The sequence below is a fragment of the Nanorana parkeri genome, unplaced genomic scaffold (assembly GCF_000935625.1).
Source record: "Nanorana parkeri isolate BGI_ZX_2015 unplaced genomic scaffold, ASM93562v1 scaffold922, whole genome shotgun sequence".
NCBI lineage: Eukaryota > Metazoa > Chordata > Amphibia > Anura > Dicroglossidae > Nanorana > Nanorana parkeri.
In genome coordinates this window covers 447,630-464,112 of record NW_017307190.1, presented here as the reverse complement: position 1 = coordinate 464,112, position 16,483 = coordinate 447,630, and the positions used below count along the sequence as shown (strand labels likewise).

At 42.2% G+C, this 16,483-nt stretch overlaps 1 protein-coding gene and 1 non-coding gene across 2 annotated transcripts; both read left to right on the top strand.

The window, feature by feature from the left end:
* The first annotated feature begins 3,960 nt into the window (after positions 1-3,960).
* On the top strand, positions 3,961-16,085 carry CCDC84 (coiled-coil domain containing 84). Its single transcript, XM_018566137.1, is given in 11 exon segments — positions 3,961-4,099; positions 4,171-4,337; positions 5,836-5,934; positions 8,256-8,322; positions 8,418-8,552; positions 10,455-10,507; positions 11,266-11,356; positions 12,626-12,656; positions 13,293-13,382; positions 14,298-14,430; positions 16,031-16,085. Coding segments are annotated over 11 exon segments (1,041 nt in total). The 5' UTR covers positions 3,961-3,979.
* TRNAV-AAC lies at positions 9,451-9,523 on the top strand. Its single transcript has one exon. It is a non-coding gene; the product is annotated as a tRNA-Val (tRNA).
* Positions 16,086-16,483: the final 398 nt, after the last annotated feature.

The window sequence follows — 16,483 nt, the reverse complement described above, 5'->3', positions numbered from 1 at the left end:
CGTGTGATTAACGCACGGTGCTATGCAATGCACCTACCATGCGTTAACAGTGCGGGAGGTGCATTGCATTGCCATTTGTTTTAATGGCACCCTAATGCACCTCCCACCTGCAGTGGGAGGTGCATTAGTGCCTGCACTACTTTTGTCAACTGTACCACAATGCGCAGTATTGCAGTACTGCGTGTTGTGGCGTGTTCCATCGCATTGCAGTTGGGAGGTGCATTTGGGGTGACATTCAAATGAATTGCAACACAAAGCAATTCCTGCACTGTTAGCGCACGGCAGGTGCGTTGGATGGTACTGTGCGCTAATCGCACAGAACTGTGTGACTAATGCACAGCCCTGGTGTGAACTTGCCGTAAAAGCTAACATTTCTTGCTTCAGACTCCAAAAGTTAGCAATGAATCTAAGGCTATAAATATAGTAATTAAAAGGAAGAATTAAGTAAGAACTTAGGCTGGCAGCAAGATTCCAACATGAACTCAGATATCACATACCTACATCTCCTCCATTGCTCACAGGTGCGCAAGAGACCATTGTGTTTCTGCTCTCGGTTGTTGTCTTCTAAAAACAGGTCACACCTGTTTTGAACCTTTTGTCCTGTATGATAAACACTACACATAGTGCTGAATAGATACTCACTGCCCCTTTAGGCCAACTCTTGTTATCCACCCTCCTAACCCACACTACCTAGTCTTACTATCACACTAACAGGATATCATATACCTACATCTCTTCCAGGTCTCATAGGTGCGCAAGAGCCCATTGTGTTTCTGCTCTCTGTTGTTGTCTTCTAAAAACAGGTCACACATGTTTTGAACCTCTTTGTCCTGTATGATATACACTACACATAGTGCTGCATAGATACTCACTGCCCCTTTAGGCCAACTCTTCTTCCACCCTCCTATCCCGGACTACCTAGTCTTACTATCACACTAACAGGTGATCACGGCTGGCTCCGCCCAGCTGTCAGAAGCAGGCTGTCGGCCGGCCAATGGCTGGCCACTCGGCCAGCTTCGGCTTTCAGCATGGCTCAGCGCTCAACTGAGCTGCTCGGCCGTGATCAGGAGCTGTACGGGCTATTGTGAACAGCCCGTACAGCACCCCCTCGGTTCTCCTGAACCGAAGGGGTAATGGGGCCGAAGCAAGCCGAAGGATCGGCCGAAGCTACGGCCAGATCCTTCGGCAGCTTTGCGAATAGACCCCATAGTAGCACATGGCACGCTGAGCCTGAAAGAAACCCCTCTGCATCAGAACACCTGGAACTGAAATAGTAGGCAAACTGGCACCCTACTCTGCTGGCATTTTGGTTCTAGGGGTATGACCCTCGTCAGAAAAATTATGTATGGGTGACTGTGTGCCACACATGGCAGCTTGCCACCACAGGCCACAGACTTTACTGGCTACGCAGAAACCCATCCCTGACTAAAAAACCCTTGCGGGGCCTTAAATACACTTTATATGGAGATTTCAGATTGGACCAAGCACTTAACTTATTATTGGACCACATGCAGCACTTGGAATAAAACATACAGATTTGATGTCTGCCCCTTGTTTGTTGGTTAATTTGTTTCCATGTTAGTATGGTGAAGGAAGTCATCTGCACAAATGTGGTCAACAATTTAACATTTAATTGTAATTGTATGGTTTTGAGTGCTAGCACATACTGTACCTATTATATCATAAATATTCAAACATTATGCACAAAGCTGAGCAAATCATTTTATTCTCACCTGCATCTGTCCGATTACCAGCCCATGTAATTAACAATGTGAGATCTTACATTAGCCGGTTTATTTCCAGAGCACTGGAACGCAGTGCATTAATGTAGTGTTTACATTTGAGAGCCCCGCCCTTCCTCTCACAACAAAGGAAGGGGAGGAAGGAGTATTTACCACTGAAGTTTAAATGAATAAATGGATCAGCAGCAACAAATTTATGATGAAGGGGTTTAATTCATTGTGGGATAAAGTTTTAACCCTTTCACTCCCCCCTCCTGTAAATGACATATCCTGTCTTGGTGTAACCTGTATAGTAACTTCTTCACTTCCCTTATCCTGAACATGAAACCCTTCATCAACATCCCCTCCAACATTTTTGCAAGATATGTGAATTATTATTTAATAATTTGCAGTGTTTAAGGGTAGATGCTAACATAGGGTTGAAATGCTCTCACATCAGTTCTAGATTAGATTGGTTCTGAGGCGAGTTTAATCCTCAGCTATGCGCAGGACTGTGAGTCAGCTTATTTTGGAAACATGTATAAAAGTAGTCACCCCTCTCATTAAAGCAGAAAGAGTCTCATAACTAATATCTGTGTGGGCTCAGTTTCTATTTCTCATACAGTCGTATCCTACTGGTATTTTGTCTGTCTGACTAATACAGGGTTGAAGTTTCCAAAACAATCATACAGCAGCTGGTATGCAGTGCTGATGCGCCGATCCTGCACATCACACTGTCTACTTTTTTCTATAGAACTTTATTGAAATGTTACAAGTGACATTTCATTAAAGTGACACTAAACTCAGGAGTTTAATCTAAAAAATACATTCAAGTACCTTAACTATAATTAAAAATGTATCTTATTTGGGCATCACTCAGCTGTAGATCCTCAAATCATCTCTGAATTGGTGCTGACACTGTCCTTCCTTCTGGAGGGTGGCTACTTTTGTTCCCCATGGTCCCTGTGTGTTGTAAAGTAGCCACCGCTCCAAGCTTGCTCCTATGATGGACTACAATCTCAATACATATTAGTAAACTAAATTTGAGATGATAGTCCATCACAGGAACAACCTTGGAGTGGTGGCTAATTTACAACACACACACAGGGACCATGGGGAACAAAAGAAGGAAGAAGGACAGTGTCAGCATGAATTCGGAGATGATTTGAGGATCTACAGCTGAGTGATACACAAATTTAAAAAAAGATACATTTTTAGTTAAAGTAGAAGTAAAGTCTTATTTATTTATTTGTTTACATACATTCACTGCTAGCAAACAGTAGATATATGCTAAAACATTTTAAAAAATAAAAAAGTTACTAAAGAGGTAAATACTTACCTATACTTACCTCTGTCAGCGCTGCTCGCTCCTGTCTGCAGCATTCAGCTTCCCCGACCGTGCAGGAAGATCTGGGTGGAGATCATCAGCATGGAGAAGAGGCAAAACTAAATAAAAGTCAATGCACGCAAGTCAATGCACGCAACCGTGAGCGTGCACGCCGGACAGACTCAGTGGGACACAGCAGTCAGCGCTGGATCAGAGTCCGGCACCAGGACTGCTGGAAACTACTTGAAGGAAAAAGATGATGGGATGAAGAGGCATCATTTAAGGTAAGTACCTACAGCAGGATTGGGCTGGGCCCCCAAAAATCTGACTTTTTTGTCACTTTAAGGTTCTTGAATGTATTTTTAAGCTTGAACTCCTGAGTTTATTGTCTAAGGAAACAGCGTGGTTGTACCGTATACGGCATGCAGTACTTTTTTTCAGCACACACCACCGTGTTCCATCCGTGACTAGGCAACCCGCCTTGTCTTGTGTTGGGCTGCGTTGGAAAAAAAACCCAGCAGGGCCCCGATGCTTTTGGTGTGAATTCATTCTTGGGGCTATCAAATCTGCCCACCCTGCCATACTGTGTTTGTACATGCTCCATCCATCTAAACATAAAAGGAGAATGGGGGTGCACTGTGGCATCTTCACCTTGTGTATCACAGGACCTTGTTCCTGCACTGCACCAGGGGTTAATTTAATGAAATCTGTAAATGTAAACATATTGCAAATGACTTTTGTAATGACATTGACGTGTTCAAGCTTATACAGTGTAGAAAACACAATTCTTTACTCCAACTCTTATCTGAAAACCAACAGCAGGCAGCCTACTGCGTCATGTGACTAGTCACGTTACAAAACATAGCAGTCACGTGCCGAACTTTGCGGTCACGTGTGGAAAGACACCCGGAAGCCGTGTTGCGCTGGTGTGATGGTGGTGTATATGTGTGCGGTGTGTCGGAGGTCTGTGTTCCATGGCAGGAGGAAACATGTCTATGAGAAGGGACACCGGGAGCGGCTGCAGGCGGTTCTCAGCGCCTTTTCCCAGAAGGTAAGGTGAGGCTGAAGGCTCTCTGTGTATATCTGTAGCAGAACTCATGGCTGTGTATGTCTTTCCATCAGGTGGAGGCCGCCCGGAAGATGATTAAGGAGGCCGCAGTGGAGAAGTATATCCTGCAGGAGCATGAAGAGAAATTCTGGTGTCATTGCTGTGACGTGGAGGTGAAGAGACACAGTAGTGATGGCCATCTGACAGTGCTCTATGGAGGAATGTTGGAGCACATGTACAGGTACTGCTCCTTATACCCAGGGCTGTCCCTATAGTAGTCCCTTGATTTGTCTGCCCAGCTTACTGACGTCACAGGTTGATAGGAGATCCGCAGGATGCCAACCAGAGCATCCAGCTGAACTCCTGGCAACCAGTGACATCAGTGAGCATGGGGGGCGAGAAAGTGCTCTTAGCAACCTGAGATGCTGTTGCAACCCCTACCCCCATCCAGCAGCTGCCTCAAATGAGATGCCGCCTGAGGCTACCACCTCAGGGACGGCCCTGCTTATAGTAAACACTCAGCCCCCTCTATGGCTTGTTGAAGAGAAATGGTCCTCCTCAGCACTTTATTTACATTTTATGAGTTGTTTAATTAAGCACAGGGATGCCCTTCTTTGGTTCTTCTTACAGGTAGGACTCACTCAGTGAGTGGTGTAAGGTAGGGCAAATGCCTTGTATAGTATAAAGGCCCATTTAGATTTATCAACTGTGTTGGATCATACAGTGATAAGCGGTCACTGGTGAGCATGGCCACGCTGACCAATGAGAAACTCTTCCTTCTTCTGGGATGGCTTCACCGGAGGAAAGAAGGCTCTGATAAGGTTCTCAATGGGCAATGCTGTCACGTGGCTGCACTGACCAATGACCACTCGCTATTGCAAGCATTATGTTGTTACATAGCCTCCAGGACTGTGCAGTGAAACTTAAAAGGCCCTGCACCAATACTGGGGCTGGGATGGGCAGGGAGAGAAGGTGATTACAGTATCTGTGCACAGGGGGGGGGGGAGTGGGGAAGGGTATTGTCATTGCCCTTTTCATTTATTGTGAAAAGTTGAATGTATCCTTTTAACCTTTACAATAGTACAGTTATCTCACAAATAGCTGAAATACCTTATTTATCAATAATTTAAGAGCAGTCATTTGATTGCTTTCTGTCCTCTGTGATCTGAGCACTGAGAAGGAACAGAGACAACTAGTATGACAATCTGCCTTTGCAGGACCGCTTAGTGAACAAATGACAGCAAGGTTCTGTGAGGGGGACACTGTCAATCATTTGCTTTGATTCACCCAGTGAGATGGTGCTGCCTATGGCCTAGGCATCAAGGAGCATTGCAGAACACAGTAAGGCATAGCCATGGCCTTTTCACAGATAAAGGACCTGTATAATGCGGTGGCCACTGCAAAGCGGGCAGAGCGAGTCACTGGCATGATCAGCAAGTATTTTCAACCAGGTGCAAACTCTATAATAAAACAAAGGCACACACTCTTATTACATTATGTTCAGAAGGCTGTAAAGTGTTTTTTATTTTGTGTTTACTGACAATTTAACTTTCTGTCCTGGAGTTGAAACAGGAAGGAGGAGGAAATATTTACAAAGTGAGAAACAATTCCCTATCAGGCAGTTGTCAGCAGATCAGGTGTCCTCTTTAGATTTGAAATGGGGTTTTAAAAGAAGAATAATAATGTGAACTCATTGAAAATGTCATAAATAGTAAGAAAACATTTTTCATATTTCACAGTCCAGAACACAAGAAAGCTGTAAACAAATTTTGGTGGACACACCAGGCTGATGGGAAACTAAAAGCACGTTTTTTTCTTACTACAGAAGAGTTTGAAAGGTGAGTTACTTACTGAGCTTATTTGTCTCCAGTTTTTGAACATTAATTTCTCTTTACTCAACTTTTATCAACTCTCTTCGAGCTGCTTAACCTAAAAATGCCAATTCCTGCAGCATTTAGGTTTTCATGTAGTCAGTCTAGAGCAGGGGCGCCCACAATTTTTCATCTGGAGATCTACTTTTCAAATGATGAGCTCAATGATATCTACCAACGAAAAAACACCTGCATTCAGGGGCGGAAGGGGTCATGGCGGTGCATTTAAGTCAATGGCACCGCAGGCAGGCCCCTCGCCCACAGTGCGATTTCCTGCACCTGGAACCCAAGCACATTAGTGCCTGCGTTCCAGTCTAGTGCTATCCGCAAAAATGCTGTGAGCACTATTTTTGCAGATCGCACTGTACCGGAATGCAGGCACTAATGTGCCTGCGTTCTGGTTGCGGGTGATCGCACTGTGGGCGGGGGGCATGCCTGCGGTGCCATTGACTTCAATACAACCCCACACCCCCTCCCGCCCCTCAACGCAGGGAGTCGGCCGGCTTACATTGCAGTGCGTCCTACAGGCCCCGGCGTCTTATCCTCCCGTGGTGCTCGTATGGCCGACGTTGCACATGGGGAGAGGTGTCCTGCCCCTTTCCATCTGCAGCGTCTAACACATTCAGCCGGCAGCCGCACGAGCCCTGTGGGAGCATAGCCGTAGCCAGCTCCTTTTGCGCTCAAGGCAAGATATGTTTCGGCGGCCGATATATTGGTGCATCCCTAAAAAAGAGTAAATGAAAACAAATGGAAAAGGCTTATGATATGCTCATCCACCAAGTAACAAAATGGATAATCTCACATCCAATGAAAGCAGGTTTATGGAAGGCTGTTTGGTATTATTCTATCGAAATACATCCATCTTTAAAATAAAGGTGAGGTACCGCTGATGGGTTTAAATAGACACTGTCTTTATATCCAAAAATATCTAAACAATGAAGGCATATGAAAATGCACAAGGTGCTGGATTTAATTTATAATTCTATCAATTTGATTGTAATAAGGCACAGTGGCTCTGGTAAGGCTGCTCTCAAACATGGTGTCCCAAAAGCAGTGCGCCCAGTTTTGATGATTCACGTGTACAAAGTCCACTGAGAGCACCTGAGAAAACCATAAGGAAGGGGGAGATATTTGAGCCCCCGAAACTCATTGGCCATTCTGTGTTGCCTCTATGGGCACAATTATCAATATTGGAATCTGTTGGACTCCGACCTTTGTTTGGCACTGATAGTGAACCTTGTACACGTACATTAAGATGCCCATACACTGGTCGAATTTCGGCCAGTTTTTAACGTACTTGCCGAAATTCGCACAGTGTGTGGGGCTGTCGAGCCCCTTTCAGCCGGCATTCCTCAATCAGTTGATCGAAGGAGCCGGCTGGAAAATTTTCGATCAATCAGAGTCGTCAGCCAATGAGCTGCCTGCTCTGATTGGGTATTCTGACAGGTGACATCGGCACCTGTCGGAATACAATGCAAACAGCGGCGATTCCTTGATGAACACACTGTGTTGATGAAGGAATCGGGTCAATTTTTTTCGTTCAGTCCGCGGGTTGAATGAAAAAAGTTGATGGGTGTATGGCCAGCCTTAGAAGGCTGACATGCTGCCCACATACTGCAGGCTGAAGGGATATGCTGCTAAGAGAAAATGAAACTGAGAAACTTATGCTGTTCACTGCTTTTCACTGTGCTTGCAGCTACCAAGGTCAGTGAGAGTTTGTTTAAAAGCTTATTTACTGCTTGTTAAGAATTTGTAAATATTAAAATACAACAATGGCCTGATTTCAGACATTTGAATAGATTTTATGTCGTTGGTCTCCATTCAAGAGATTTCTATCACTTCCCACACTGGGGACAACATTATTATCTGTAGAGGAAATGAGGGGAAATCTCGTGAACAGTAACAGAACCTCACAGAAAAATGTATATTAGTTGGGTCACAGAAGGCTAGAAACTCTTATAGCTTTCTATTGTGGTCTGTATTCACAATGAGGATTTCCTCTCACTTCAATCACATCAATCAGTATCACTTCCCCCTCCATTTTATATTGTAAGCCCTCATGGGCAGGGCCCTCCTTACCATCTTGTCTTAAATTGTATTGTGATTGTAATGACTTCCTTATATTGTAAAGCGCTGCGCAAACTGTTGGCGCTATATAAATCCTGTATAATAATAATAATATTTATTGCATGTGTTCCATGAACGTGCTCTATTGGAAGCCCCCCTTCCCTTTGCAATACTAAGTTTTGCTAATAAAGTTCACTTAAACACCATTGGTTTGCTCCTAGGCTCAAGTCTTCAGTAACCAAAGCTTTAGAAGGCTATGAAGAAAAGGAGGATGTACTTATTAAACAGGTGGGCATATATTGTACACCTGATGTTCTGCAGAAATGGGTCTTCTGACACCAACTAATGTGTTTTTTTTTGTGTGTTTTGCTTCCTTTTTACAGATGGCTGAGCAGATTCAGATGGTAGAACAGAGCCGACATGAGATATTACAGAATCCCCTAGAGGTTTGTTAGACACCATCTACAGAACAGTATCCATTACTAAACATATTTGGTTACATAACATGTTGTTTCAGTGTACTAGATGTAAAAGTTAAATTCATATAGTAAATTGTCTTTTTTTACTTAAATTGGTAAACGTATCTAATGTGCTTGTTGGTGGGGGCTTAAGTTGAACCTCAGCCTTACCTTTTTCCCCACACTTGAGGCCCCATTCACACTGCGCGAATTAACCGCGCGATTTGCATTTTGCGCGATTTGTCGCGCAAATGCTGTAGCGACACACGACCCGCGACAGCAGGACCCTTTGCCCCATTGCCGAGCATTGGAGAGCGATATCGCGTGGTAAATAGCCGCGATATCGATGGAATTACCGCTCAATGTGAACGGGGCCTGAAGCAATTCCATCTCCTGTTTTGAAACTGATTACAGTACTCTCAATTCCCTGTAAACTTACTTTTGCTCAGACAACTTGTACTTCCTTACAACTTCAGTCTTCATGGCCTTCTCTGCCATTAGTCATTTTGTTCTTGAGCATTGTATGAAAGAACACATCTCTGGCATTCTTTTAGATGTGCATGTATCCTTGGTGGTGCAGACTTTAGCTGGGCAATCTGCTTGGTCAATTGCTTGATCATAAATCCAGGAAATGACGTTCAGAATAGAATTAAAAGAAATTGCAAATCAAGCAGCTGATCAGCAGATTACACAGCTAAAGTCTGCAGCACCCAGTGGTCAGCAGGGATGATGGTCTAAAGAACTGCTGGGGATGTCTTTATAAAATATTCCTGCTTATGAAAGAAGATACAAGGCAGAAAGCTGTGATGTTTACAGGAGCCTGCTGGCCCCTCCCACCAAACTTGGTGCAAGCAGCAGCGGACAGACCCAGTGATGACATGTCTAAAAACAGGTATTTCTTGAAAAACAAAATGACTGATTGATTTTTTTTTTTTGAAAAATGTCAATTGCGTCGTGGGTTTCTGTAGTGTAGTGGTTATCACGTTCGCCTAACACGAGACAGGTCCCCTGTTCGAAACCGGGCAGAAAAATGTCAATTGCATGTTGACCAGGTGTGGAGAGGGGAACACGAGAAGGTATTATAAGTGTACTTTACCCTTCTGAATGAGGGGTGGTGATGTCACAATCTGCACCTCATCAAATACGAGACTGCCTTGTTTTCATTGAAAAGAAGATACTAAGTGTTCTCTGGCTGCTGTACCAAGTGAGTGTTTTCAGAATAGAGGGGAAGCTGCTCAGAAGATAACTGTCAGTACTGTAGTAGCTCCGGCTACTACATTGCTTTGTAGAACCCCCTAGGCTCAGGTATGTCATATGCATACTTACATTGGGTCAAGTTGGACCAGTGTAAGTATGTATAGTACTCTATGCTGGGAATTCAGCTTTGACAGTTCGGCCCTTTCTGTTCTACATATTTTTATGAATAGTGTTTGACAGATTCAGTGGTACTTAGTATCATGCCGTGTGTGTGTAAAAAAAAATCATGCATGCAGCATTTTTGTGAGCCACATACAGCATTGAATTATACACTATCAATGGTGCCTCATAAATCTGAATTTTCACTTGTTCCCCAAATGCTTTATGGTGCCATATTCCTTTACCCTGAAAACATCAGAGGGATTTGGAACATAAACGTTTTTTGAAGGAGAGAGTGCCAGTGTAGGAGGGTTTATTTTTTTTACATCCTCCCTTTTTTTTTTTTTTTTTATTGTTACATTTTAGATATCTAGCAAGGAAACATGATTTGCTTTGCTCTGTTCTTGTCTGACTTGCAGCTAGGTGCTTTGCTAGAATGATTGCACATATTAGCCATTTAATAGGCATTTTATTTAATTGCCAAAACTATTAAATGATATATGCGTGTGTGAGCATAGGCAAGCCTGATGTTTTCTAGATAGACCTTTATAAAAGCATATTTTTTAAATATAAATGAAACTGTTAACATTTCCTGAATCACAACAGGATGAAGCAGCTGATGAGTCGTCTTGGGATAACAGTGTGCATTTGCAATGCAGGTAAGGACTTTCCCCATTATTGTAACATGTTTCTGTTTTTAAAAAAAAATGTCTTGCTGTGTCATTCTCTCAGCACATGTATGATGGTGGTCGTAACTAACTTCATTAAGCCCACCATGAATCTGTAAATAGTTATAACATTACGTTTTTTCCATGTTTCTTACAAGTTATTGGCAAATGTGATTTTGAAGCTCACCACTGAGCAAACCTCTATTACTTCTTAGATTACTAAAAGCCACTTTATTAACTCCCAAAGCCCTGGTATGTGTCTATCCAAAATTATTTCAGTACCATCTGTGATCTAGGGGGAAGACTGTCAGTGGAATAGGAAGAATGATGCAAATTCTCTAATTGGAACATAACAACAATTAAAACTCATTTCTTTTAGAGAGGGTCATAGCTACAGCCTCCGGGTTTTGTTTTGTTTTTTGCTGTATGTGTCCTTTAAAAATGTTTCTAATTTCCAGTATCACTGACAGTAATATCACTGGGAAAGGAAGCAAGGGTAAAACCTTCTGCAGTCTGCCCAAAACAAAGAAGTTTAAGTGTTGGCTTGTTTTATACTCAAATATACAATCATCAGAGCTTTCTGTTGTGGTAATGGGGGCTTATTGAGTGGTTCTGAATAATTACAGTAGACTGGCATAATAAATGGGAATAGGCAGTGTTTTTATAAAGTGTCCTGTTTATAGTTGTTAGTGATGATTCCAGTGTTGGTGAAATCACAATAGAGTAATAACAGAATTATGTCTCACCAGTGCAACGGCAGCCAGTTCCAGCAGTGCATCCAGTGTGCATGAGAACCCATCTGTGATACCAGCTACATCTCTAACATACATCGGCCAACAGGTATTCTAAATTCTCCTTCTCTTTGATGTTTCATTGCTGTAAACAATTAGTTACCATTTGTATATGTTTCTTAGCTTTTGAACTCTAAATTTTATTGGATCCTTTTTTGTAAGTTGTATTCTATGTAATGAGCTTGAGAGAGGGGAAAAATGCACCATGTTGTTTCCCCTCCCTATAGAAAATAATTTAACATCAGTCCATACATGTAAAAACCGAATGGGCCCATCAGTTTTCATCAATATACCCTCATGGCTGACAACTGCCTGGAGTATACTCCAGCGGTCTCAGATTTAACCTTCCCGTCGGTATTCCCGAGTGTGGCTCGGGGTTAATTTTTTAGTACCAAAAGCGGTAACCCCGAGCCACACTCAGGATTACACTGTGTGTAACTTACCCTGTCCACGAGCCCCGCTGTGGCCCTCGGCCGATGCCGACATCCGGGTTCCATCGCAGGGGGGAGGAGCTGGCGGGAGATTTAAAAGTAAAAAATTGAAGAAAAAAAGGCAAAAAAAAGAGATAATCAGACCACCAGGGAGGTTAAAGGATGTCCTCTCTGGACTGGATGTTCTCTGTTTTTTGTTTTTTTTATTCCCATAATTCCTTGCACAGCAGAATTTTGACAAAGCGTGATAGGGTATATGCTGTGAGATAATCGTGCTGCATTGCATGATGTCAATCTAATGTATTTTCGGGGTAATGAGAGCTCTCAGGGCAAGATCTTTAGGCAGCTTATAGGTGAGAAGAGGACCTCACCAGTGTGAAGTTGTTCTCTCATGGTCCATTGTACAGACAGATCACACAGAAAGCTGCAGAACTGCAACACTAAATGGTGGTGTTACACTCTTGGCTGTGCAGTGCAGCAGGGATTTATGAGCCAAAAGAGTGGCTGAGCAGAATTGCATATATTTTGGGAGATAAAATCAGTAATTTTTATGTATTCCAATTGTATATCTAGGTGTTTAAACTTGCGTGAGCCCTTATATCCAGGGATTAATGCGTGCAACATTCTTAAATCAGCCCTTACAACAGCTTTAATATCTGTGATGTTATGTAAAGAGTGATATTATGTAAAGAGTCGATTACTCAATCACAGATTGTTGCAGCTAGTCTACTGTTTAGATTACTTATATACTCTTAGCGCAGCAATTTGCCATTCATTATGTAAAGAGTTGGCCTTTCTGACGACGTGTGACATTATTTTCTCATTAGGAAAACAGCCGATTAATCTAATCTACTAGAATTTTAATTTGTCTTAATTTCTCCCATTAGGTGCGTCCTAATGATGGCAACATTCACACAGGTAAGGAGATTGTATAGAAGGTGGGCAGATATTTACTTTGTGCATGATTTGCATATCTTATTCTATGTAGATTGATTTGAATTGGGGTTTAAAAGTCCTTGTTTCTCTGCTGGACGAAACATCTGTGTTTATTAAGATCTGCACTCCAGTATTCACAGATCACTTCTTAGTGTGTCACCAGTGAGAGGTACCACCAGTACCGGGTGATCACACACAACTCCATGACCTGTGTGTGTCTAATTTATATATACTGTATATAAATATAATCAGTCAAAAGCTGACAGGGGTTCTAATCTTCCTCTACTCCAGGGGTGCCCACAATTTTTTGTGTTGATCTACTTTTCAAATGAAGAGCTTCATGAGATCTACCAACAACAAAAAACTCCCTTGCTCTCTCTCTTTCCTGGCTGTCTCTCCTCTCTATCTCTCTCTTTCCTGGCTGTCTCTCCTCTCTATCTCTCTCTTTCCTGGCTGAGAGATGGTTATAATGTATGTTTACCAAAAGTAAGTGTGAACTGTGGGGTGTTTATTTCCTGATGAGAAGTTTTGGGAAGAACCCGGTATTCGCTGCATCATTTCCAGGTTGAAACGTTACAATATTATGATTTTTATATACTTTTTATTCCTAATATTAAGGTGCTCTCCCTCCATGGATGATCTCCGATGAAGAGGACACTTTAAAACAACAAGCGATTGGACCAGCCTTAGAAGGATTTCTAAAACACAGTAAGTATCAGATTTATAAATAAAAGCTTCCTACAACACAGGAAGTGTCCTTCATGTAGTCAAATATTATTCTAAATAGAGGTGCACCGAAATAGAAATTTTAAAACCGAAATAAAATAAAATTGTCAGGCCGAAAACCGAAAATGTTTTTATTTAAAGTTTTTTAGTTAATTCATTTTTTATTAAATATTGTTATTTTTTACTTTTGGGGCCTTCGGGGGAAATATTAGGGATCTAAACACACCCCTGATATTTCTAGGTTTTGAAATAAGTTTTCCCATTTTATTTCCCCCACTAGGTTTCCCTTTTTAAAATAGAAAAAGAGATTGACAACACAGAGTCCTCAATCTCTTTTTCTGTATCCCCTGTTATCAATGAACAGGAATCCTCTGAGTGTTCCTGTTCATTGATAACTTGTGAACAGAGTATGTTTACTATAACCACAATCATGAATGAACAGGAGGTGATGTAGATCACTCCCATTCATTCATAATTGAGGATATAATACAAGATGAAACGAACCCCAAAATGTAATGGGAAGTGTTGAATACAGCTGATCTGAAAAGGTAGTGCCTTGTTATATCTTTGAGGGCTTGTTCACATCAAAAGCGTGTGCGTTCCAGAGCGGTAGCTGCTGGAACGCATCGCGATCGCTGAGAAACTTCCCCCCCCCCGTGTTCTGGGGCGGGAGGGGGCGTGGCGGTGCATTGAATTCAAAGGCACCGCTTCCACAGTGCAATTGGACGTGGCAAAGCTTTGCCAGCATTCCGTTCCACTGCTAACGCAAAAAATAGGGCTTGCTCTTAGCGATTGCATTGCGCTCCAGCAGCTACCGCTGTGGAACGCACACGCTTTCGGTGTGAACAAGCCCTGAGTCAAAGAGTTATAATGGATCATATTTTTTATTTTTAACAGAGGAGAAGATGCTGCTGAAGAAACTCCCCCCAAAGAGAGTGGGTGCAAACTTCGATCACAACGCCCCAACTGATGAGGGTTGGCTTCCTTCCTTTGGTAGAGTGTGGAATAGTGGAAGGAGGTGGCAGTCCAGGTGAATATTGTTGCATACACATATTTGCATGCTTCTATCTTTTTGCAGTTCATAAATATGGGCCATGAAGTCACTGAAAACCAACTTTCTTGTTGATCTTTTTGTCCAAATGAGTGTTTTGTTTTTTTATATATCCATCATTTGGTTTTTCTGTACAGTCATTTGCAATGTAGACCCTGGAAATTCAGTTACCAGTTATGTTTGTATTCTCACTCGTGTTCTTTCTGGCCATAGTTTCAGCCAGCTGGAGTTTTAACGCCTTAATGCCTGGTTCACACTGAGCGTTTTTGTAGTGCTTTTTTCTGCCCTAAAAAAACTATGGCCAAAAACTTTCTGTGGCCCTGTTCACATCTGAGCGTTTTGTCACAATAAGCAAAATGCCTGTCGCTGTAAAAAGTACATGAGCTTTTTTTTGCCATATTACAGCTCGTTTTAGCCCCATAGACTCACGCCCGTTTGCTGTGTTTTTGCGCGTTTGCTCATTAACATTGATGAGTTACGATCTGGTCCTAAAAACATGCAGTTTTGGCCCCATAGATTAAATAGAAAACACTTGAAAATGCATGTTTTTGCAGTTTTTTTGTGTGCGTTTGCTCAAACATCAATGAGCTACAATCTACTCACAAAAATGTGCAATTTGATTTATGTGCAGAAAATGCATATAAACATGCATCAACAACGCATGTAGAAACGTGCAAAAACACTGTTGCCTGGGTGGGAACCAGCCTAATACCAGGGATGGTACATCCTAAAGTGGAACTAAACTGCCTTTTCAAAGTTTGCCCGGTTCCAAAGAGAATCTTGCATACTACCGAACTTTAAGGTCTCAAAAATCTTTCCCACCTTCACTTCAGGCGATGGTGCAGAGCGATGCATGCCTAGTCCTACTCTTTCTTATCATCCTTGTCCTCCAGAGATCTGCACAGTGCCTCACCAGAGTTTGACCTCTCCAGCATCCAAACCCACCCACCCTTGCAATGGCCTGTCGCCTCACAGTTACCCCATGTAATGTGGGTTTTTGGCCACCTCTTAAAGTGCCCCACCAGGACCATGGCAACAATGCATTAAAAGCAAGGCTTGGCTCTGTTTCAATGCATGTGCAGGAGTTGTTTCTGATGCCTGTGGTGGATGAAAGAATGTATGCATCCAAGATGAAGCTGGCTTCGGCAGGAGGAAGCATGGCGCAAACTGCTGTCCTTTTGAAAGGAAAGGCTATACATCTTTATGACATGACAATGTCTTCATGGTTGATAGCACATATATTTTCAGATTTGTTTATTTGCTAGTGGACTGCAGAGTTTAGTCTTGCTTTAATGTAAGTGCGTTTTTCATGTTTTGCGCAGTGTACTAGTTTGCATGCTAATATTTTTAAACCTAGCCAAGCAGCAAGCATTTTCAGACAAAGGTTGTGTCTATTGTGCTCACGTGTTTGACACTAACAGAAGCCAGCTGAAAATCATCCATGTTCCATAGAAAATAACGTGAACTCTACAAGAAGGACCTTTAAAATATTTTTGGGTGCTGATTTGGAGGTATTCAGTCTTCTTTAACAAGATCTTGTAATCTCCTTACCTCTCACTTCTGGTTTTCTCTCCCACAGGCATCAATACAGAAAAGAGTCCGGCAAAAAAAGGAAACGCAATGAAGATATGTAAATTGTACCACTCACTATGTGATGCTGTGCGATCCGTATGAGTGACTGTAAATGTAATGATTATTAGAGATGTGTTCAGAATGCAGTTTGTATCCTTGTTTATTTAGTGTTCTAATATCCAGCACAGAAAGCTGAATTCTCCAGCAGAGTGCTAGATTATTATTTATTTTTACAGGTTCTGTACATATTGTGAAAATGTGAATGTTGCAAAATAAGCATGATGAGTAAAGGGTTTTGCCCCCAATATTAGATGTTTACACTGAGGCTTGTCATTTGGGGAAAAATATACCAACAATATTACTGAAAGGACTTCTGTATACAAGTCTATGGGGACAAGGTTAATAGCTGCTTTGTTCCAGACTTCTCCAGATAGATAGCTTGATAAAAGCAAGCGATAAT